Raw genomic sequence first — 24,220 nt, 5'->3', positions numbered from 1 at the left:
AACTGCATCTGCACCTGCCACTGGGGTGTTTACCATGGCTTAAGTACACCACAACAGAGGAATATCTGTAAGCTTTTGAGAATGTAAGATAGCCCATGATCCAAGGATGTAATATAGTCTGTAATAGCAGTGCCACCATTGTTTCTGTGCTCGCTGCCTGTGTACAGTGGTAGCATTCCCTGGTGGTGCTTGTTAGTGTTGAGCCTGTAAATAATCAGCACCAAATTCAAACACAGGAAGTACTGGTGAGACACAGCTGTTTGTCTCTGAAGGAGGAGCACTTGCAGGTGTGAGGAGCAACAACCCACAGGGCATAAAAGTCGTGCCAGACAGGAGTAGCAGAGGTCAAGTCCTGCATACACTTCAGTGTCCATTCATTGTGACTGACACTTTAGCAGAGTAACATGATAGTTATATGTTTAGACATACAGTTAGTACATCATTATGTGGCGAGTTTGCTCTCCATCACTTCTCTTGTCTTATTCTCAAAGTACTGACTACACTGCTCTCTTCTAATCACTAGCGATTCTGAGATATGTTCTTCATGGAAATTCAATCCCTGCTTCTGACACTCTCTTAAAAAATTAGCCATGGTCTGTTTGCAACTTCGGAAAATGAAAATTGTAATAAGGGGGATTGCTGGAGATAGAACCTCAAGTGAAAGTTCAGTGCCTTAACCCACACACCACTTCTCTTAACGCCTGTCCTAAAAGCTTATGGTAACAACCTTAGGAGGCACACATGGAAACTCTTTCATGGAAATTATTGTTAATCATATGACATATGTAAGAGAAGATGTGAATAGAGATGCTCTTCAGAAAGGGCACTTGCCTGAAAGCAACTTTGTGTTGTATTGATAGACTGGTTGGTAAGAGTCCCCTCACTTCAGCCATAGAAGTCAGCAACTCATAGCCTTATTGCAGAAAATCTGTGAGCTAAGCTTGTTCGGTATGGTACTGGTATCAGAAATGGGTACTTCTTTCAGCTTGATGAACAGTGCCACACTAAATTTTTGGAAGGACTGTCCAAGTGCTTTCTCTTGTTCATGATAGAGAGCAGCTGTGGGCCAAGAATGTCTGTGTCAATTTGAGCTAGCCAATGGGAGGATAGAATGTGACAGCCAATGGCAAACAACAAGAAAATGACTTAGAGAACTAGACGTATTTTCATGCTACTAACATAAAGATTTATTGTACACTCCTGGAAATTGAAATAAGAACACCGTGAATTCATTGTCCCAGGAAGGGGAAACTTTATTGACACATTCCAGGGGTCAGATACATCACATGATCACACTGACAGAACCACAGGCACATAGACACAGGCAACAGAGCATGCACAATGTCGGCACTAGTACAGTGTATATCCACCTTTCGCAGCAATGCAGGCTGCTATTCTCCCATGGAGACGATCGTAGAGATGCTGGATGTAGTCCTGTGGAACGGCTTGCCATGCCATTTCCACCTGGCGCCTCAGTTGGACCAGCGTTCGTGCTGGACGTGCAGACCGCGTCAGACGACGCTTCATCCAGTCCCAAACATGCTCAATGGGGGACAGATCCGGAGATCTTGCTGGCCAGGGTAGTTGACTTACACCTTCTAGAGCACGTTGGGTGGCACGGGATACATGCGGACGTGCATTGTCCTGTTGGAACAGCAAGTTCCCTTGCCGGTCTAGGAATGGTAGAACGATGGGTTCGATGACGGTTTGGATGTACCGTGCACTATTCAGTGTCCCCTCGACGATCACCAGTGGTGTACGGCCAGTGTAGGAGATCGCTCCCCACACCATGATGCCGGGTGTTGGCCCTGTGTGCCTCGGTCGTATGCAGTCCTGATTGTGGCGCTCACCTGCACGGTGCCAAACACGCATACGACCATCATTGGCACCAAGGCAGAAGCGACTCTCATCGCTGAAGACGACACGTCTCCATTCGTCCCTCCATTCACGCCTGTCGCGACACCACTGGAGGCGGGCTGCACGATGTTGGGGCGTGAGCGGAAGACGGCCTAACGGTGTGCGGGACCGTAGCCCAGCTTCATGGAGACGGTTGCGAATGGTCCTCGCCGATACCCCAGGAGCAACAGTGTCCCTAATTTGCTGGGAAGTGGCGGTGCGGTCCCCTACGGCACTGCGTAGGATCCTACGGTCTTGGCGTGCATCCGTGCGTCACTGCGGTCCGGTCCCAGGTCGACGGGCACGTGCACCTTCCGCCGACCACTGGCGACAACATCGATGTACTGTGGAGACCTCACGCCCCACGTGTTGAGCAATTCGGCGGTACGTCCACCCGGCCTCCCGCATGCCCACTATACGCCCTCGCTCAAAGTCCGTCAACTGCACATACGGTTCACGTCCACGCTGTCGCGGCATGCTACCAGTGTTAAAGACTGCGATGGAGCTCCGTATGCCACGGCAAACTGGCTGACACTGACGGCGGCGGTGCACAAATGCTGCGCAGCTAGCGCCATTCGACGGCCAACACCGCGGTTCCTGGTGTGTCCGCTGTGCCGTGCGTGTGATCATTGCTTGTACAGCCCTCTCGCAGTGTCCGGAGCAAGTATGGTGGGTCTGACACACCGGTGTCAATGTGTTCTTTTTTCCATTTCCAGGAGTGTATTTTGTGGATGGCCCTTCCTTCTCATTCTCTTTTAGACATAACACTTTTCATCCTTTATGTTTTAATGATTCCATCTGAAATCTTGGTTCGGACTATGAAATGAAATGAGTTACATTGTTGGATGTCCCTTTCGTCATTTCAGGTTTATAATTGATATATATGGCACCTTTGCGCTGGGTACATTGAAATATTATTAATTATTTTGTGTCAAAGGTGGATTCTATGTTGTGATGACAGACTAATCTGTAGCGTAGCCAGAGGTTGGAATGTATCAATTTGTTTGAGCGTTGCAAAGCCAACAAATGTGAATGTTTAATCTAGGTTGTGGTGACAGACCGATCTGTAGTGACAAATTTATCTGTAGTGTTGTCAGATGGCTATGTTAGCTTGGAAGCTGATAGTTTCATTTTCCATTAACTTATATTTACTTATGACCTGAATCCTGCAGTGTATAAACCAATAACAGAAACATTAAGATGCAACAGAAGCAGAAAATGACAAGTCAGTGTTTACAAAGCATTTATTAGGTATTCATGTATACGTGTCACTGTAAATGAAATGTTGTTCTCCGTAATTTGATCACACTCAAGCACATAGTATGTTAACATTGATGTTTCATTAAATGGCCTCAACCTTCAGTAGTCACTGTCCTCATCCACCCAGCCCCTTCCGTGTTCCCATTCCAGCACTACACAACCATCATTCCACCATCATACCCAGTCTTTTTATTTCTCTCCTTTTCCACTACTCCCCCTCCCCACCTCTCCCCCGTCCTCCGTCTAACCTGCAGCACTTCACTGTCCGCCACCTCTACCTCCACCATACATCCCTCCCCCTCCCCAACCCACCCCAGCCTCCTCCTTACCCCCGCCCCCCCTCTCCCGGTCGCCACTCCCCATGCACTGGTGCTGCTGCTCGTAGTGTGGTTTCAGTTGCCTGAGACTGCAGTCGTGTGTGTGTGTGTGTGTGTGTGTGTGTGTGTGTGTGTGTGTGTGTGTGTGTATTTTCCATTGTTTGATTACATTAAATTCATAACATGTCTCCCATGATCAAAATGAAAATGTCACTATGTCATTGGAAATAAAAATCAGTCGGTGCATTGTCATAGCTTCCCATGACTGTTCATGATAGTTGTTACCAATATATGTTTGACTGCAAACAGACCCTTATCAAGTTTTACCACATCACTATGTGGAGCCCTGGATGCTCACACATGAGTCTCCAAAAAGTGCTGGTTTTCAAATCCCACTTCACACTGGCCCTAAGCAGCTAATTTATTTATGGGAGATAAGGAAATTTTGGTTCAGAATTCTAGTCATACAGTCCACACTTTATCTCTCATATCTACATACTCAGTGCAAGAAATTTCTGTGCAAGAGACCTAGGACATTATCAGTTTTTCTTCCTCTTTTTTCCATCTCCTCATCCTTGACTTTCCAAACCTATCTGTTTGTATTCACTAACTGAAAACCATCAAAATTTTTTTCCAAAAAGTCTTTGGCCATTTCTTGTCCAGTGAACAGGTGTTTCCCACTAGTTGAATAAATGATCATTTCAAATGTATGTGATCTCCATAAAACTATGAAAATGAGCTCCAAGCAGTGTCCCACAGGAGCTACAGCCAGCACCAACATACCTTGGCAGGACCATCTGTGCACTGCATCTAACACCAGCTTTTCAATGTCATGTTGACAGTAATGATGCATGTCCTGTGTAGCCAACGTTTTCCAGTCCAATAATCAGCTGACAAGCCTGCATACTTAAAGTGTTCCATGGCAATGGAGAACTAGTAAAGACAGCTGCTTTTTATCATTACCGTTCATGTACCAAAGTTGCTAGAATACATTGCAGCTGACTTCATGAAAGTTTATCAACACATGCCCAATTCCATGCACTGGTTGAAGTGTCTGTGATGTTGGCAAACCGCCCCCCCCCCCCTTACTTTGTAAAAATCAGGGTGTACGTGGCAGACATGGTATACCAGCTCACAAATCATGTACTCAATGTATTGTTCTGCATGCATGTGTCAATTGTTTTGATCCTCTCAGCGGGCTAGCAGCTGCTGTTTCGTGAGTATGTGTCTGGTGAGCATGGACCCGCAAGCTATTACAGCATCTACTTCCTTTCTTGTACTGTCTATCTCAGACTATCCTTATCTCTCATATGATTGAACCAGTGGTACCAGTCCTAGCTGTTGGTCTGGCTCCTCCTCTCGGTTGTTCTTCCTTTTATTTATATCTTTCTTCTTTACTTTTCATCAAACTTTTCAGATGAAATAAGTTTTAATTCACTTTTGGGTTTGACCTCCATTTTTCTGTATTTCTGTGTGGACCAGTTGGGGAAGGATACCTTAGATAGCTCTAGCTTATCTATGATGTAGGAGGTCCTCTATGCCCAATAACTAAGTAAGCACAAAATTGCACTTATAAGCCAACACTGTAGCCAGTCTATCATGGTTAGGTTATCATGTTCACTCTTGGTAGAACCCCCTGAAAACACAGGAATAGTACTTTTGATAGTAGAGCTGTTACCTCTCCATGTTTGCCAAGTAGTAGTTACTCATCTTCTCAGGGTGCCAGAACATCCGCAATGACAGTCCTGCCTTTGCTGCAACTGGGTGACATGTCTGAGGGGAGCCCTTTGTCAGAATAGGTGGTATCAGGGTAGATGTTTTGCAGATGAAACAAATCAATTAACCCATAACAATAAACAGAGAGAAAACGTTTAGTGTGTTTCCATCTCTAGCCACTCCAGGAGATGAAGTGACAAGCACAGAAAAATGGACCTTAGAAATTCCTTCAATATTTAATATGCTCTTGGACTGATGGGGAGTTCTTTGCAGTAAAAAAATAATTATACAATGTTGAACATATTGAGGATACGTTTTGTGAGGTAGTTACATTGGAAAAAAATGAGAATGGATCTCTGCCTGTGTGAAAACATCTGTGGCTACACAAACACAAACAATCCTGATATGTGGCAAAGTGGGTGACATTCCTGTTGCTGCCAGTCCACATAAAAATCTCAGTATGACTCAGAGTTTTATATTCCACCGAGATCTGATAATTCAGACTGCTGATGAATTGTGAGCCAACCTAGCAAGACAAAGGAATCCGTTTCATTCACCGAATCCAGAAAGATCTGAAGAACAACAGAATAGACACAAGTACTTTTATCCGCGGTTTTGAAAGGAATACATTACCTAAGAAAGTTAAAGTTATGATTTACAGATGTTATGTTAAACCTTAAGTTCCTCCAACAATGAGATATTTTCAGTGCCTCTTATCATTTGACCTCTTATCATTCTGCTACACTGTGGAACCAAGAGGCCACTAACTATTTCTGCCCCCGGATCTATAGCACTAGCAGATGCCTCCACACTGCTGCAGCTAGAAGCACCTTGAGTGTATCTGGCACCAATGGAGGTGAGGACACCATCCAAGGTACCTAGGCACCTTCCTCCCTACACAAAGCAGACACATGGCCTCACACAAGCCAGTAAATGAAAAAGCCACAGACAGTGGGTCGCGGAACAGACCCCCCCCCCCCCCCCAAAAAAAAAAAAAAAAAAAAAATCATCATACAATCCAAGGATTAAGTAAACAAAAAGTCACATGAACTCAAATCCTCCACATATGAAAAGAAAAAGAGAGAGAAACCAAAAACAGACTTAATGATTCTTACAAAAATGGACCCCTATCTTGCACATGGAAGAATCCACATATTTGGATGTTTCACCAACCTCACAGGAATATGAAAGTATCAGCATTCTTTTGCCTACATTTTCTATGTTTCCTTCTCCTTAATGCTGTTATTGCTAATTTGATGAATGTGGAAATGTGTCCTGCACTAAGAATGAAAATAGAATATTTACTGTATATCATATGATTGATACGACAAAGAAAATAATCTGTTAATGGCAATATAATGTATTAGTAAGAGGCAGGACTCCTCAGTGATTCTAAACTAAATTCACTGTTCAGTTTCATTCAGCAATGTTGAATAAGTTCTACACTAAGCATTTACCACTGAACTCTGATAAATCTCTCCAATCCATTTCTTTCACTCCTCTTCCTTCCCCTTCAACTTTTCTGCCAGAAGAAGGAGCCACTTTCTTTCAAAGCCTGTGAAAGTTAAACCTTTTTGTTTGTGTGTTCTCCTGCCGTTGCTTGGTGAGTAGATATTTTATCAAATGATTGATTGTTATCCACTTCATACTTTTAAGTTAGATTACTTCAGAATCTAAATGGTAATCAGAGTTCAGTGGTAAATGCTTCTTATACAACTCATTTGACATCATTATAATATATCTAATGAAATTGAACACTGAATTTAGTTTAAAATCACTGAGGAGTCCTGTCTGTTATTAATACAAACATTTTAAATAGATTTCAGAATTTCATTATGCAGGACAGAGAAGGACACATTCTTTGTGGAAAATGTATGAATGTCTTATCATATATGTACATCATTTAATCAAACATTAATGTAACAATGAGACTAAGTTTCCTAAAATAGTAAATTTTGTGCCCAGGAGTGTAAAAATTTCTGGGTGATCAACAAGACTCTGAGTTACAGCTGGTTATTGACTTAATGTAAAAAAATATTTCTTAATCACATTATTTTCTTAATTATGAGCCCATTTACTTTGAGTTATTTGCCGTTGATACTACATACACTGGAACAGTGGATACTACATCTTTTTATTAAATGACTTATTGATGAAAATATGGCGTTTCAGTCCTTGATCGCTATTCTTTATTTTAAGTGACCGGTTTATGGCCAGCTGCCCATCTTCTGATCTGTTAGACAAACAGATCTGAAGATGGGCAGCTAGCCCGAAACTGGTCACTGAAAATAAAGAATAGCAATCAAAGACTGAAACGCCATATTTTTATTTAATGAACGATCACGGAATTCCCATTAAGACAATCATGTATAGTTTTGATAGACTTACTGATGCTTTAATCGCCTGACTTCTTTCTCCAGACAGAAGAAGAATTGGAAACATGATGAAGAAAGAAGATATGAGAGAGCAGTAACAGACTTGCAGAAAGTGAAAGCTGATGACATGAAACAAAAAATTGATGAAGCTGAGAAACAAAAACATTTAATAGTGCAGCAACAAGTAGAAAGTCTTCAGCTTTTGAATGCTCTTTTTGAAAGAATAAAGGTATGAATATTTGGCTAATACTTTTTAAAAAAAGTCATGTAAATACAATGAAGGTAGTGAAGGTGTCTTAAAAGATTATTTTACAGAAAAAAATAGTTTAAAATAATACTATATCAAACCACAGATAGGAAATGCCACATGGCACCAAAATGATATAAAAGATAACAGTTCTATAGCTTTCAAACCCAAGAGTTCTTCACTCTTACAAAAGACGGAGCGGGTCTGTGTAAAGATAAGGTAGGGAAACCAACACTGTTGATAGTTTCCTGATCGAAGAACAATTCTTTGCTTTTTGTCACACTTCTGCTTAAAATCCCTGCATCACCTTGTAAAGAATTTTCACAGACATTTATCAATTCCTGCAACTGTCAATAAAGATCATTTACTACCTAATTCAGTGAAATAAGGTGGCATCCTGATGAGCCTTAGGATTCACATTCAGGAGTACGGAAATTCAAATATCTGCCTGCCTATCCAGGTTTATGTTTTCCGTGGTTTGTACTAGATAATTTAGGACAAATTCTAAGGTAGTTCCTTTGAAGAGAAAGCAGGTGATTGCATTTTCAGTTTTCCCCCAATTTAAACTTGATCTCTGACACTAATGACAGGATGTTATGCACGAATTTCCTTTTTCCTCCTTATCAGAATGTGAAAATGTACATGGGCAGGCATTGCAAATCATCAGTTAAGATGGCAGAGGGAAAACTTTCTTTAAAAGTTCATACAATTTGAGAGGAGAATCAGAAACACAGATTCTGAATAAAGTAAGCACAGACAATCTGAAGGTAGTTCTGTATGAGATGTATTAAGTCATTCTTTCTATGAAGGAAGGAAAGGCAACTGGAAGATGATGGAGTTGCAATAAAAATGTTTAAATTTGGAAGAAAAGCATTATAAAAGGAACTTAAAATTCGTTTACGGAAGGTCTGTGGTGGAAGACAACAGAGCTTTCATTGTTCTGTTGCACAATAAAGGAGACACAAATGTACAGGCTCATCAGTTTCCTCTTCGTATTGTAGACCAAATATTAGCTCACCAACCACAGAGAAATAACATTGGAGTTCAATCAGGCAAAGGACAAATAGGATTCAGCACAGTAGACTATTTGTAAATGACAAACAGAATTTTAAGATTCAGCAGCAATTACAAATTATTGCTTTGTCTATGGTGCAGATTCTATAAAATCTCTGGCAACACCCCTTTAAAAAAAAAAGGAAATGATTCAATCTAACTGAGCGAGGTGGCGCAGTGGTTAGACACTGGACTCGCATTCGGGAGGATGAGGGATTGTTCCTTTGAAAGGGCACGGCCGACTTTCTTCCACATCCTTCCCTAATCCGATAAGACTGATGACCTCGCTTTCTGGTCTCCTTCCCCAAACAACCGAACCGAACCAAACCGAACCAAACCGAACCGACTCAAGCTATGTTAGTATACTAAGGAACATATGCATCAGTGCTACAATTTCTATTAGATTTCATTATATACATTAGATTTCATTATATACATTAGATTTCATTATAGACATATTTACAATTTGTACAGAAACCAGATGGCAGTTATAAGAGTCGAGGGGCATGAAAGGGAAGCAGTGGTTGGGAAAGGAGTGAGACAGGGTTGCAGCCTCTCCCCGATGTTATTCAATCTGTATATTGAGCAAGCAGTAAAGGAAACAAAAGAAAAATTCGGAGTAGGTATTAAAATTCATGATGAAGAAGTAAAAACTTTGAGGCTCGCCGATGACATTGTAATTCTGTCAGAGACAGCAAAGGACTTGGAAGAGCAGTTGAACGAAATGGACAGTGTCTTGAAAGGAGGATATAAGATGAACATCAACAAAAGCAAAACGAGGATAATGGAATGTAGTCAAATTAAATCGGGTGATGCTGAGGGAATTAGATTAGGAAATGAGACACTTAAAGTAGTAAAGGAGTTTTGCTATTTAGGGAGTAAAATAACTGATGATGGTCGAAGTAAAGAGGATATAAAATGTAGACTGGCAATGGCAAGGAAATCATTTCAGAAGAAGAGAAATTTGTTAACATCGAGTATAGGTTTAAGTGTCAGGAAGCCGTTTCTGAAAGTATTTGTATGGAGTGTAGCCATGTATGGAAGTGAAACATGGACGATAACTAGTTTGGACAAGAAGAGAATAGAAGCTGTCGAAATGTGGTGCTACAGAAGAATGCTGAAGATAAGGTGGGTAGATCACGTAACTAATGAGGAGGTATTGAATAGGATTGGGGAAAAGAGAAGTTTGTGGCACATCTTGACTAGAAGAAGGGATCGGTTGGTAGGACATGTTTTGAGGCATCAAGGGATCACAATTTTAGCATTGGAGTGCAGCGTGGAGGGTAAAAATCGTAGAGGGAGACCAAGAGATGAATACACTAAGCAGATTCAGAAGGATGTAGGTTGCAGTAGGTACTGGGAGATGAAGCAGCTTGCACAGGGTAGAGTAGCATGGAGAGCTGCATCAAACCAGTCTCAGGACTGAAGACCACAACAACAACAACAACAACATATTCTGGTTAAAATACCTTTGTGATAACTGGAAAATCCAGGGTGGAATAAGCAATACTGTGGAGGGATAGATTGCTACTGATCATATAGAGGAGATGTTTAATTGCAGACAGGCACAACAAGACTGCTATACATCTGAGCTTTTGGCCACAATGCCTTCTTATAAAGTAGGAAGCACACATACATTCACACAAGTACAGCTCACATATCCATAAGCACTGTTTCTGGCTGCTGAGGCAGTCTTTTTGTTGTGCCTGTCTGCAACTCAATGTCTCATCTTTCGTGATAACCATTGTAGGCAGTGAAGTGGCAGCTGCCAGCTGCCTGCTGCTTAAGGTCCTTTCTTGAGCACCACATTTTTCGCTGTGTGCAGAGCATCTTCAATCATTGCTAGCTGCTCATTGGCAGCTCTGTAATTGTCATTATTCCTCCCCCTCCCCTGTCACCCCTTTCCAGCTGCTGCAATTTGTCAGTCACAAAGTTATTTTATTCAACCTTTAATGTAGTGCGAAACACGGAATTGAAAGAGGGATTATCCAAGCAATATAGCAGACAAAAGGAAGTAAATGATAGTCGGTGTAGATTTTAGTGTTAATTTTCTGAAAGGTTCAGGTAAAAAATATGATTTGGTAATGTTACTCAATACTTTTACCCTAAATTATGTTGTTGGTTTCCCACCAGAAGTACACAGGAAAGCTCTTCACCAACAGATAACACATTTTTATGTGAACACCTAATCAGTTGCAACTGTTTATTCAGTAGTGTATGTCTTTTCTGACCATGATGCACAACCAGCCATACTAAACAACTTACTTGATTTTAGGTAAGTGGTATCACAGAAAACATTTAAAATAATTAATGATCATACAGCAGTATGTTTCAAGGCTACCTTACCCGAAGCTGACAGAAGGGTGTATGTAATGTGACAGACTCAGTTCCAAATTTTGTATATTTAAAATTGGATGTCTGCCAGTTTTTAACCCTTTTGCGGCTGCAGGAGCCGCATGTCCTGGCTCCCTACCTGCTGACGGGAGGAAACACAGTGTGCGCCTGGCCGGCGGGCGGCAGACTCAGACGTGTGGACACTGTAGGCTACGGCTACTGCAAGCTTCCCGCATGTTCCGGCGCACACAGAACCACTGTTCAGTAATGTTATTTCTAAAAACAGTATATGCTGTATGGTCACAGTGGTAACCACGAAATAGAGCTTCGAAACTAACACTATCAGTTATGTTTTTATTATGGGCTGAAAAACAGTTGGTTTAGAAAAATGATGAGAACTTTTTTATTAGTAATTCCTGTAACCTGGGACTTACACCATCAATGTATGTGTCTACAACATATTAAAATTTCATTAACATGGGATGAATGTGTTTCAAGATATATAGTTTTAAAGTGAGTAGTGCGCAGCAAAAATGCACAAATCTTGGACAATTCTTGTTACTGTCTTAAATAAAAAATAATTACAGAAATTTAAAACCAAATTGTGTCATGTATCCAGACTCAAAGCTAAACAAAGAATATATCTGGATAACTCATTGTGTGATAGGTCCATGGCTTAGTTCAGTAAGAAATCGGATAGTAAACGTCTACCTTGTTCCTTGTTCTTGCTCGCCCCCCCCCCCCCCCCCCCCGTCATGTTCAGTACTGTTTATTTTATAGGTTTCCCATCCTCATTTTTGACGCAGGCTTTGAGCTGGCGCTGGCTGACTTACAAATGTTTTTTACTTTTATTTACTTTTTTATTTTTTACTTTCCTTTACTTGAAATGTACACAGTTACTAAAATATCCTAATATTTCTTTAGCATATGATATTTCTCATAACATGGCACAATGCAGCAGAGAGCCACATCACACTTTTTGCACCTTACGCATGTCATTTTTGGTTGTGAATGAGCAGTACGTACTACACAGTGTCTCTGGGGAATCTCCTTTTTCTCCGTTGCTACAGGGAACCCTGGATAGTGACCCTCTTTATTCTGCAGTCGGAAAAGGCTTTCTTCTTTGGTTGTCTGTGAGATCACACTTTTACACGTTTGACTATGAAATTTATCAAGCAACTGACGGAGTATTTCCAAATGGTATTCCGCTAGTGGTACCTTCTGTTGCTTTTGTGTTTCAAAAATAGTTTTTGCATTAAGCACACACAAGTCATTCAAATGAAAGAATACTTTGTTGTACCACTTCATTGTCTTTTGGATGCACTGTACAGAAGATAACAACATTTCTGTCTTATCAACTGCACCCACTGACTTATTATAGCTGACAACACAGGTATGTTTCAATTTGTTTTAGCCCGTTCTATGTTTTTTTTCCTCTGTCTCCACAAACTCTGATCCATTTACGGTGGAAAGCATCGTGACTTCATTATTGCCCATCCATTTTAGTGTGATTAATGTTCCACAGGACTTCAACTGTATTTCCCCATTTGTCAGCTTGTCTGGCAACAGTGGTAGAAGTTTCATATTTTTGTGTACTGTTCCGACGGTGTTTGTACATTTATCATGGAGCCACAGGAATAATTCGGGGCTCGATACCAATTGTCTAAATAAATGATATGACCTTTGTTGAGGTTTGGCAACAGCAAACTGACAACAACATCGTCTGATTTTCCCCAATCAGCATTTCCAGATTCTATTTCCGTGGTGGCACCAGTGTAGTCAATGTAATCTGAAATATAACTGGTTTGTACATCACAAAAGATGCAAATTTTAATGCCAAAATGGCTACATTCATTTGGTATGCACTGCTTAAATTGCAGCCTTCCTTTGAAAATTAGCAGACTTTTGACGATCACTAGATTTTCAAAGGGTACTGCCACATGGAATTTATTTTTTATGTAATCTACAATGAGACGTATTTATACAAAAATATCTTGAGATGCGGTGGAATTGTCACTGAAGTGCAATAAACACAGGATCAACTTGTACAAGTCCCTGGCCATTATGTTAGAAAATATTGGTGTTTGAAGCAAAGAATCTTTTGACCAATATTCATTCACTTCTAACTTTTTACTTCTAGGCATAAGCAGAGGACACGCTAGGAGGCAGTAAAATTCTGCTGGCTCTATATGCTTCCAGTGTGCTAATCTCCTGGGTACTGTCGTCATTTTTTCAGTAATACATTTATAGTAATTATAGATCTGTATACAGATGACAGAAACGAATTCCCTGGACATGGAGTTAAAAAAAAAATCTAAATGACTTGCTGACTCTTCAAAATCTGCTTTTAACCTGCCAAATGTGTTCAAAAATGGTGTCGTTTCATCACTGGGTGATTCTCCGTCCAGTCATACTTACTTTTTCCTGATGAAGTTTTACTTACATCATCTTCTTTTCCATCTTCAGAGGAAGAATCTTCTGTTCATGATGTTGAGGATTCAGCAATATGTCCAGACATGTCCTACTCTTTGTCAGAAGAAAGATCTGAAATATCACTACAATCTTCGTCACTACTACTCATAAGAATATTCATGATTTCTTTGTGCGATAAATTGTGTTCTGATGTGGCAAAGGTTACACATGCGAACTCTGTCATCTCACCTAAGCGAAAAGAGGACTGGCCGAATGTTAGACTTGTAAACAAAAAAGGACCAGAGGAGGTGAAAACTAAAGTGCTTTCCTACATTACAAAGAAGACCAGATAATGACACTATAGTCAGAAATGCGGACAACAGCGATTAGCCATCCTATTGTGTACGTTTACCTGCTCCCAAGCTCGGGCATATATGAATGCCATTAGCCGTCTGGACTTTCCACCCGTCGGGTGTACATAAATGCCCGTAGCCGTCTGGACTTCCCGCCCACTGGGCGTACATCTACGCCCCTAGCCGTCTGGTATTTCTACCTGCCAGGCTTACATGTATGCCCATAGCCATGAAAGGGTTAAAGACTGCTTTCCCAAAAACTCAATAAAGTATGGCACTGACAAGACTTTAAAAAAGCCTTGGATTACAAAAAAAAAATAAAAAAAATTCATGTGTGATGTAAATGAAATTGCATGAAATGGATAGGATGAATAAAGAATTAAGACTGACTTCTTATTACTGTAAATATTGTGGAAAGTGATGAAAAATTAAAAAGCCCTTTATATAATTTAGAAAAGTAATCATTCAGACAGTAAAATTAAATCTGTGGGCATAGTTGAATGGCAAATTGGTTAAGGAAATAACATTGATAAATGAAGAGAAAAACAGAAACTGAGAAGTACTGGCTTAGAATATATTAGACAAATATTTGGCCAGATTAACTACATATCTTGTAAAACAAGAGTAATTTTTTTTTACTAAAAATACAATTCATTCCAATATATGGCATAAATATGACCTGATATCCTCTTACCACTAATTGGGCATCTATAAAGTGCAGTGCAACAGTTGTGATAAATACACTAAAAAAAAAAAAGACACAATGCAAACAAACATACAATATGAAGGAATTACCCAAATGGTACAGAAAACAGTAGTTGTGATGTACATGTAGAGACTTATAAATGGTTACACTTTCAGAACAATTGGATGATTTATTCAGGAGAAAGTATTGATTGACAGAGTTGTTGGATTCCTCCTGAGAGATACCCCCTGCGGGTTCAGGGGTTAGAATAGGCCCGCAGTATTCCTGCCTGTCATAAGAGGTGACTAAAAGGAGTCTCCAATGTTTTGGCCTTTATGTGTTGGTCCCCTCTCGGGTTTGACCTCTATCTTTTCCAAATTTCTGTTGCTAGTATGTGCCATTTGGGGAAGGACGACTTACGTGGTGTTTTTTGTTTGTCCCTTGTGCACCAAGATCTTGCATGCTATTTACTGTCGTGTGACGGGCTTTGCACCCAACATCTTATGGGTTGCCTACTTCCCGTCTCCTCGCCGTACCATCCTTCGCACCCACGACAATTCTGGACCATTTCAACACCCAAAACCCAGTGCGGTAGCCAGGCCGTTGTGGTGGGGTTGTCATGTACCGTCTTGGTGGTAGCCCCATGACAACACAGGGATTGTACTGCTGATGCCAAAGCTGAGACCTCTTCGCATATGCCAAGGAGTAGGTGCCCATCCTTCTGGGTCACCAGGACTCCCGGCAGTGACCATCCTGCCAGGTGGCCCTTGCTGTGGCTGGATGGTGCCCGTGAGGAGAGCCACTGGTCAGAGTAGGTGGCATCAGGGCACATGACCCGCAGTGAAACGGGTTAAATCAAATCCAGCTGGTGGTCGCTCGGTCCCAGCACAGTCTCCAAGCGCATACGAAATGAATTTGATGCTGCAACCTATGATTCCCGATTGTTCCCCTCCCTCATCCCGCCTTGGGAGGACTGTAGGGAGACTAGGTCTCGTGAGCCGTATTCGCCTCGGTACCTAGTTTGCTGCCGTACTGATGCAGAGACCTTTCAGGCAATGAAGCCCCAGTTTTTCATAGACCACCTTGAAGATAGGTATGGGGAAGTGGTGGCTTTGTCTAAAATGTGCAATAGGGCAGTTTTGATCCAAGCGGCCCCCCCCCAGACTAGTCGTGGGCATTGATCGCCTGTGACGAGCTGGGTGATATCCCCATGTTGATTACTCCCCATAAAAGCTTTAACTTGGTCCAGGGTCAATTTTCCATTGTGACCTTCTTTTGCAGTCAGATGAGGAGCTACATGCCAACTTAGAGCAATGGGGTGTCCACTTTGTCTGGCGCATGCATAGGGGACCCAAAGACAACAGGGTTGCTACCGGTGCCTTCATCTTGGCCTTTGAGGGTGACTTGTTGCCTGAAAGGGTCAAGGTGATGGTGTACCATTTGACGTGAAACTGTACGTCCTTACCCCTGTGCGGTGCTTCAAGTGTTGGAAGTTTGGTCACATGTCATCTCATTGTACTTCCAGCACCACATGCAGGGATTGTGGTTGTCCTCTGCTCCCTGGTGCTTCCAAGTGTGCCTCCTCCCACTTGTGTCAACTGTGGGAAGCACCACTTCCCCTGTTCACCTAACTGCCCTGTTCTCCATAAGGAGTGACGAATCATGGAAATAAAAACCCTGGACAGGCTAACCTATCAAGATGCAAAGAAGAAATACAAACGACTTGATCCTAATCCAATGACTACCTCTTATCTGTGACTGCGACTTTGTTGCTCCCGTTGGTGAGGGCTGTCCCTGCGTTTGTTAATCCTCCAGTGGGCCCTCAGGGCCACCCTGACTCTTCCCCCCTTTTCTGTGATGGGGGACACTGCATTTTCTGGTGCTCCCAATGTACCTCTATTGGGAAACAAAGCCCCCAAATTGACAGGGATGTCGGACCACACTCCTCCGCCGGAGTTACATCAGCCTCCTCTGGCTTCTCTCGTGTGGAAAGGGTCCCTTGGAAGTCTACCTTCTAAGGCATCCTCCAGTGCGACAGTTGACATCAGTCAGTGGCTCAAGGAGCCACAAGCGGCAGATTGCAGAGCTTCCCGCTCTTCATCTGTCCCCGAGACTCCCTCCCACATTGCTCGTAAGGCACAGCAGGGGGAGGAGGAGGAGGGGGGGGGGGAGAATAAGCTGGATATGAAGAAAGAGGTTCAGGTAGCCTCTGTGCCACCTGTTACTACCGGCTCTGCGTCTGAGGATGATTTGCAGATTTTGGCATCCCCCGACGACCTAAATTTGCCTCTGTCTTGGACGCAATGGTTCTCATTTTCAGGCTCTCCTTCGGTGGCTGTAGATGATCCAGTGGCGTAATCTACCTCCTCGGTCCCTTCACGTCTTTTTTGGCCGAGGACAGTGTCATTCTTCAGTGGAATTGCAGCGTTTTTTTTTCCACCACCTTGCTGAGCTCCAACAATGTATCAGCCTTCACCCTTTCTTCTGCGTTGCTCTCCAGGAAACTTGAATTTCTGGTGTTGTGAACCACTGCCCTCTGTGGCTATTGGAGTTATTATAAAAATCGGGCAGCTTATGAGAGGGTATCTGGTGGAGTCTGTGTCTGCATCCTTAACTCTCTTTAAAGTGATTGTGTCCCTCTTCAAACACCTGTAGAGGCTGTTGCTGTTCAGGTGTGGACGCCTCAGGCTGTTGCTGTCTGCAGTCTCTATCTTCCACTGGATGGTGATGTCCCGCAGCATGTATTAGCTGTGCTGATAGCCCAATTGCCACCCCCTTTTCTGTTACTGGGCGACTTTAACACCCATAACCCTTTGTTGGGTGGATTGGTGGTCACAGGCCGAGGCATTGTTGTTGAGCAAGTGTTGGCACAGCTCGACCTTTCTCTTTTAAATGATGGTGCCTCCACAAATTTCAGTGTGGCGCATGGCACGTACTCAGTCATTGACCTTTCGGTCTGCAGCCCTGGCCTTCTACCGTTTGTCCAATGGAGTGTGCATGACGACTTGTGCGGTAAAGACCACTTTCCGATTTTTCTGTCACTGCCACAGCGTCACTCTCCTGGGCGCCTCCCCAGATGGGCTTTGAATAAGGATGACTGGGACTTCTTCACCTCCATTGCCACTATTGAGCCTCTTTCTCATGATGCCATTGATGCGGTTGTTCACACGATAACCACCAGCATCTTTTCTGCAGTGGAATCTGCAATTACCTGTTCTTCCGGGTCCCCTTGGCGGAGCACTGTGCCTTGGTGGTCACCAGAGATCGCTGAGTCGATTAGAGATTGCAGGTGGGCCCTCCAATGTCATAAGTGGCACCAGCACTGGAAGACCTCATTGCCTTTAAGCGGCTCCGTGTGCAAGCCCGATGCTTTATTCGCCATCGGAAGCAGGAGTGCTGGGAAAGGTATGACTCCACCATTGGCATCCATTGCAGGTTTAGGCCAAGATTAGGTGACTCTATGGCTATCGCACCCCTGTCTGCACACCAGGGCTTTCCCTGAATGGAGCAGTCTGTACTGACTCCAACATGATTGCTGAACTCTTAGCAGAGCATAGTGCTCAGAGTTCTGCTTCTAAGAATTGCCCGCTGGCCTTTCGCTCCCTGAAGGAGCGTTTGGAATGTCAGAGCCTTTCATTCTGTATGGGCCACCCTGAATTGTACAATGCTCCATTCAGTGAGTGGGAATTCCAAAGTGCCCTCGTTGCTTGCCCTGATATGGCTCCTGATCAGATGCTCAAACACCTCTCAGTGGCCTGCCAGCGACGACTCCTAGACCTTTTCAACTGTATCTGGGTTGAGGGTGAGTTCCTGTCTAAGTGGCAAGAAAGCATTATCATACCAGTGTTGAAGCCTGGCAAGAACCCACTGGCGGTGGACAGCTACTGCCCCATTAGCCTCACCAATGTTCTGTGCAAGTTGCTCGAACACACGGTGAGCCGGAGGTTGAGTTGGTTACTTAAGTCTAAGGGCCTTCTGGCTTCGTCTCAGGATGGGTTCCATGAGGGCCACTCTGCCACCAATAATTTGGTCTGCCTGGAGTCTGTCATCCGTATGACCTTTGCCCACCGTCAGCATCTGGTTGCCGTCTTTCTCGACTTGTGGAAGGCATATGATACCACATGGTGACACCAAATCCTCACCACGCTTCATGGGTGGTCTCTTAGGGGCCTGCTCCCGATTTTTATTCAAAATTTTCTGTCGCTTCGTTTCTTCCGCATGCAAGTTCGTTCCTACCGAGTCCAGCAGTATGGAGTCCCGCAAGGCTCTGTCTTGAGTGTCTACCTCTTTTTAGTTGCTATCAATGGGCTAGCTGCAGTTGTGGGAATGTCCTTATCAGCTTCTTTGTATGTTGATGGCTTTTGCCTGTACTATAGCTCCACTGGCATTGCGGTTGCTGAATGGCAGCTGTAGGGTGATAACCGCAAGCTGCAGTCGTGGGCCATATCGTGTGGCTTCCAGTTTTCGGCCACCAAGACTTTTGTCATGCATTTCTGCCGGCATCGCACTGTTCACCCTGAGCCATGGCTTTATCTTGACGGTGAACCTCTTGCTGTGGTGGAGACGCATCGTTTTTTGGGATTGCTTTTTGATGCCTGGTTGACTTGGCTCCCTCATATTTGGCAGATTAAACAAATGTGCTGGTGCCATCTTAACGCTCTTCATTGCTCAAGTCACACCAGCTGGGGTGCCAATTGGTCTACCCTTCTACGGCTGTATCAGGCCTTGATCCAGTCCTGTCTTGATTATGGGAGCCTGGCTTATGGTTCAGCATCGCCTTCTGTGTTGCAGTTGCTTGACCCCATACATCACTGTGGGGTCCAACTCACAACTGGAGCTTTCCGCACAAGTCCTATCAACAGCATACTTGTGGAGGCTGGTGTCCCTCCATTGCAGACCAGCGCCGACAACTACTGGCTGCTTATGCTGCACATGTTTGTAGCTTGCCCGGGCATCCAAATTACCATCTCCTGTTCCCCAACTTGGTTGTCTGTATTCCAGAATGGTGGCCCCGGTCTGTCTCCCACCTCTTTTCCAGGCCCATTTACGTATACCCCCGTGGTGTGTGCCCCGCCCATGTCTTTGGCTGGATTTGGCACAGGACCCGAAGGACTCAGTCCCTCCTGAGGCCCTCCCCCACCACTTTCTTTCCATCCTTGCCACATTTCACGGCTCTGACGTGGTCTATACCGACAGTTCGATGTGGTTATGCTATTGCTCTTGGGGATCATTCTGAACAATGCTCATTGCCGGCTGGCTGTAGTGTTTTCACTGCAGATCTGGTAGCCATCTCTCGCGCCCTAGAGTATATCTGCTCCTGCTCAGGTGAGTCCTTCATTATCTGTAGTGACTCCCTGAGCAGTTTACGAGCTCTTGTCTGGTGATAGCTATCCATGAGTCCCTCCATACTCTTGCCCGTTGCAGCCAATGTGTGGTCTTTGTGTGGGCTCTGGGTCATGACGGCATCCCAGGTAATGAACGGGTTGACATGCTGGCCAAACAGGCTGTCAGTGCACCAGCCCTGGAGATTGGCCTTTTGGAGTGTGATCTCCAGTCAGTTTTGTGGCAGAAGGTACTTGGTACCTTGACTGATGAATGGCGCACCCTGCCCTCACCCAGCAAACTTCGGGTTGTCAAGGAGACTACTGGTGTGTGGCGCTCCTCCTTACGAGCCTCTTGCAAGGTCTCCATTGCACTCTGCCGGCTACACATTGTCCACATCTGGCTGACGCACGGTCATTTATTGCGCCACAAGACCGTGCCTCTATGTTGCTGCGAATCTGCATTGACAGTGGTCCACATTTTGTTGGACTGTCCGCTTTCAACTGTGCTCAGGATACGTTTGCACTGCCTGATACACTCCCTGCTCTTATAATGGATGACACTGCCATGGCAGGCTTAGTTTAGAGTTTTATTCGAGAAGGGGCTTTTATCGCTCAATTTGAGTGTTTGTCTCTTTTGTGTGTTGAGTCTGGCCTTTGGCCTACAGTTTTAGATTGAGGTTTTTAGTGTGTCTCATGGTGGTTGGCTTTTCCTTTTTTGTTTCCATGGTTGGCCAACCACTGTACAACTGTATGTACTTTTAATTCCTTGTTTTCTGATCTTTGTCTGTGTCTTTCTTGTTCTGTGTTGTCCTTTGTTACCTCCGTTGCTTGTCTTTTTTCCTTGTGGGTTTTCATGGTCGTGGAACAAGGCCTTTGTAGTCTGGTCCCTTCAACCCCCACAAACCAACCTACCAACCAATCCTGAGATATATTGTGCCAAATTCTGTCCAGTGGCACATAAGATTGTCAAAGTCCCAAGCTGACTGGTGTGCCCTTCCCACAATGCTCCAAATGTTCACAATCGGGGAGAAATTCTGTGACCTTGCTGGCCAACGTAGGGTTTAGCAAGTATGAAGACAAACAGTAGAGACTTTTGCTGTGTGCGGACAGGCATTATCTTGCTGAAACATATGCCCAGGATGGCTTGCAATGAAGGGCAACAAAACAGATGCTGAATATTGTTGACTTACCGATGCTGTAAGGGTCCCATGGATGACAACCAAAGGGCTCCTACTATGAAATGAAATGGCACCCCAGACTATAACCCTTGGTTGTCAGGCCATATGGCGGGCAATAGTCAGATTGGTATCCCATCACTGTCCAGGGCTTTTCCAGACTCGTTTTTGCTGGTCATTAGGGCTCAGTTCAAAGTAGGACTCATCACAGAAGACAATTCTCTAGTCAGTGAGATTCTAGGCCAAAGATGGATCTGGAGATGCTCCAGGCAACAGTGACCGTCACCCATTATAAGACCCAACAATCAGGAATGATGATCTGAGATGCCATTTCTTTTCATAGCAGGGCTCCTTTGACTGTCATTTACGTCATCCCTCCGGAACAGTGATCTGTCAATGATATTTTACACCCCATGTTGTTACCCTTTGTGGCAAGCCATCCTGGGCTTATATTTCAGCAGGATAATGTCCACCCAACACAGTGAGAGTTTCTATTTCTATTCTTTGTGCTTTCCAAACCATACCTTGGCTAACTAGGCCACTCGATCTCTCCCCAGTTGAGAATGTTTGGAGGTTTATGGGCAGGTTCTCCAACCAGCTCAATTTTGATGATCTAACATGCCAGTTGGACAGAATTTGGCATGGTATCCTTCAGGATGACATCCAACTACTCTGTCAATCAGTGTCAAACCTAATAACTGCTTGAATAAGGGCCAGAGTTGAACCAAATATAATTGACTTGCTCAATTTGTGAAGCTCTTTCCCTTGAATAGATCATACATTTTGCCAAAATTGTAATTATTTATATGTCTGTACATGTACATAACATCTGCTGATTTCTGTCCCATTCGAATAATTTCCTCATGCTGTTTTCTTGTTCCTTAGAGTGTGTGAAATTGAACAAAGCAGTAGAAAAGTATGTACACGGTACAAAGAACATTGTAATACCTACGACAGCAAACTGTCAACATTTTCTGTTCACTTGAGTAAAGAAAGCATGCAATGGATAAAGTTGAAAATAGTATTATTATTTTACATAAGGCAGAGATCTCGTAGAATATTTTCACGTTGTACTAATGGACCAAATTACATTTTGAACGGACAGATAGAATTGAAAAACAAAAGATATATTGAAACATTTTGGGACATTCTGTTACAAATATAATGTTGGTCACGAGTGTCAGTTGATTCAAGTAAAGTGTGTGGCATCTGCAGTTTATCAACAATATTATGAAAAGGATAGATTGATTCTCATCGTAAATGTGCCAGGCACAGCATTGAGAGACTGTGGGGGGAGATACGGGGATGGGGAAACGGGGACTGGAAAATGAAAGGAGCAGAGAAAGGGAAGAGACTGCTGGGTGAGTTAGCAGAGAGTGACCTACAATGAGGGTGAGAGCATGTGAAATGGGAGGAGGTTATAAGACAGAAGGGGTGGAAACTACTAGGTGGAGGGTGTGGGGACAGTAGGTTACCACAGATTGAGGGCATGATGATTTTGGGAATGAAGAATGTGTTGTAAGGATAACTCCCATCTATTCTGTTCAGAAATGCTGGTGGTGAATGGGAGGATGCAGTTGGCCCAGGCGGTGAAGCAGCCATTGAAATCAAGCATGTTATGTTCAGCTGCATGTTGTGCTACAGGGTGCTACACTTTGCTCTTGGCCAGTGTGACAGTGGCCGTTCATGGCCCATTCATCCAGGTGGGCAGCTGGTTGGTACTCATACCAATATAAAAAGCTGTGCAACGATTACAGCGGTGCTGGTACATGACATGGCTACTTTCACAAGTGGCCCTGCCTGTCATGATGTAGGATAAGCCTGTGGTAAGACTCGAGTAATGTGTTGGGTGGGTGTATTGGATGGGCCTTGCACTGGACCTCCCACAGGGATATGATGGATACAGTCCTCCCTTCTCATGCTGTGTGGCAAGTACTTTAACCTGCAGTTCTGGGTGACTTTTCTGAAGACCATCCCTTTTCCTGAATCTCCCCAATCCTTTCCCTCCACCCCTCTTCATTCCCCTTCAACCCTTCTGCAGGAATAAGTAGCCACTGGCTCGGAAAACTTGAATAAGTATAACCTTCTTTTATGCATGTGTTCTACTGTGCTTGGTGAGTAGATTTCTTATTTATCCAGTTACATCATATTGTTAAATATTGATTATTTTCGTTGCTATAAAGGGATGGACTGGGTTTTTGTGGAGGCTGGGACACCACTTTAGGAGGGGTGGGAAGGATCTTGTGTAGGATGTTCCTTATTTCAGGGCATGATAGATAATCATAGTCCTGGAAAAGGATGTGGTTCAGTTGTTTCAGTCCGGGTTAGTACTGGGTGTTTAAGAGGATGCTTCTTTGTAGCTGGTTCTTGGGGGTGGTGGGAGGATTGGGAGTATGTGGGGATATGGCACAGGAAATCTGTTTGTGGACTAGATCTTGGAGATAGTGCCCGTCCATGAAGGCCTTTGTGAGATCCTCAGCTTGTTGGGCATTTGAGTTCTAGTCCCTGCAGATACACCATTTACAGGTGGCCAGACTGTATGGGAGGGATTTTTTTGGTGTGGAAGAGATGGAAGCTGCCGAAATGCAGATACTGTCGGTGGTTGGTTCCACCATTGCGATTATGAATCACAGTGACTACCTGACGGAAGGCCTCTACCAATTGTATGATGCCTCCATCTGTAAACTCTGCCAAAGTACTCCCACCCTGGAAGTCCAAATTAAACTCCAGCCACTGCTTAAAGCCTTCCCAGAATCTCTCCCTTGAATCCATTTCTCCCCTCACCTCTATGACACCCTGCGCACCAACCTTCTACCTGTCCCCCAAACTCCACAAACCCATAAATCCTGGACACCCCATTGTAGCTGGTTATTGTGCCTCCACTGAAAGAATTTCAGCTCTCATTCACCAACACCAGTCAATTGCATGACGTCTAGCTTCCCAAATCAAAGATACCAATCAATTCCTTCACTGACTCTCTACCATCCCCATCACTGTACCTCCTGAATCTGCACTCATCACTGTTGATGCCACTTCCCTGTATGACAACCACCCTCATGTGCATGGTCTTGCC

General features: G+C 43.7%; 1 protein-coding gene across 4 annotated transcripts in view; it reads left to right on the top strand.

The window, feature by feature from the left end:
- LOC126198661 (A-kinase anchor protein 17A-like) overlaps window positions 1-24,220 on the top strand; it is a 133,588-nt gene that overhangs the window by 68,384 nt on the left and 40,984 nt on the right. For all 4 annotated transcript variants that reach the window (XM_049935138.1, XM_049935136.1, XM_049935140.1 and 1 more), the window contains exon 3: window positions 7,610-7,793. In XM_049935138.1, the coding sequence (XP_049791095.1) occupies window positions 7,610-7,793 (184 nt within the window). The remainder of the gene's footprint in view (window positions 1-7,609; window positions 7,794-24,220) is intronic.

Source organism: Schistocerca nitens, chromosome 8, assembly GCF_023898315.1.
Source record: "Schistocerca nitens isolate TAMUIC-IGC-003100 chromosome 8, iqSchNite1.1, whole genome shotgun sequence".
Lineage (NCBI taxonomy): Eukaryota > Metazoa > Arthropoda > Insecta > Orthoptera > Acrididae > Schistocerca > Schistocerca nitens.
This window is presented reverse-complemented; position numbering and strand designations above follow the sequence as displayed.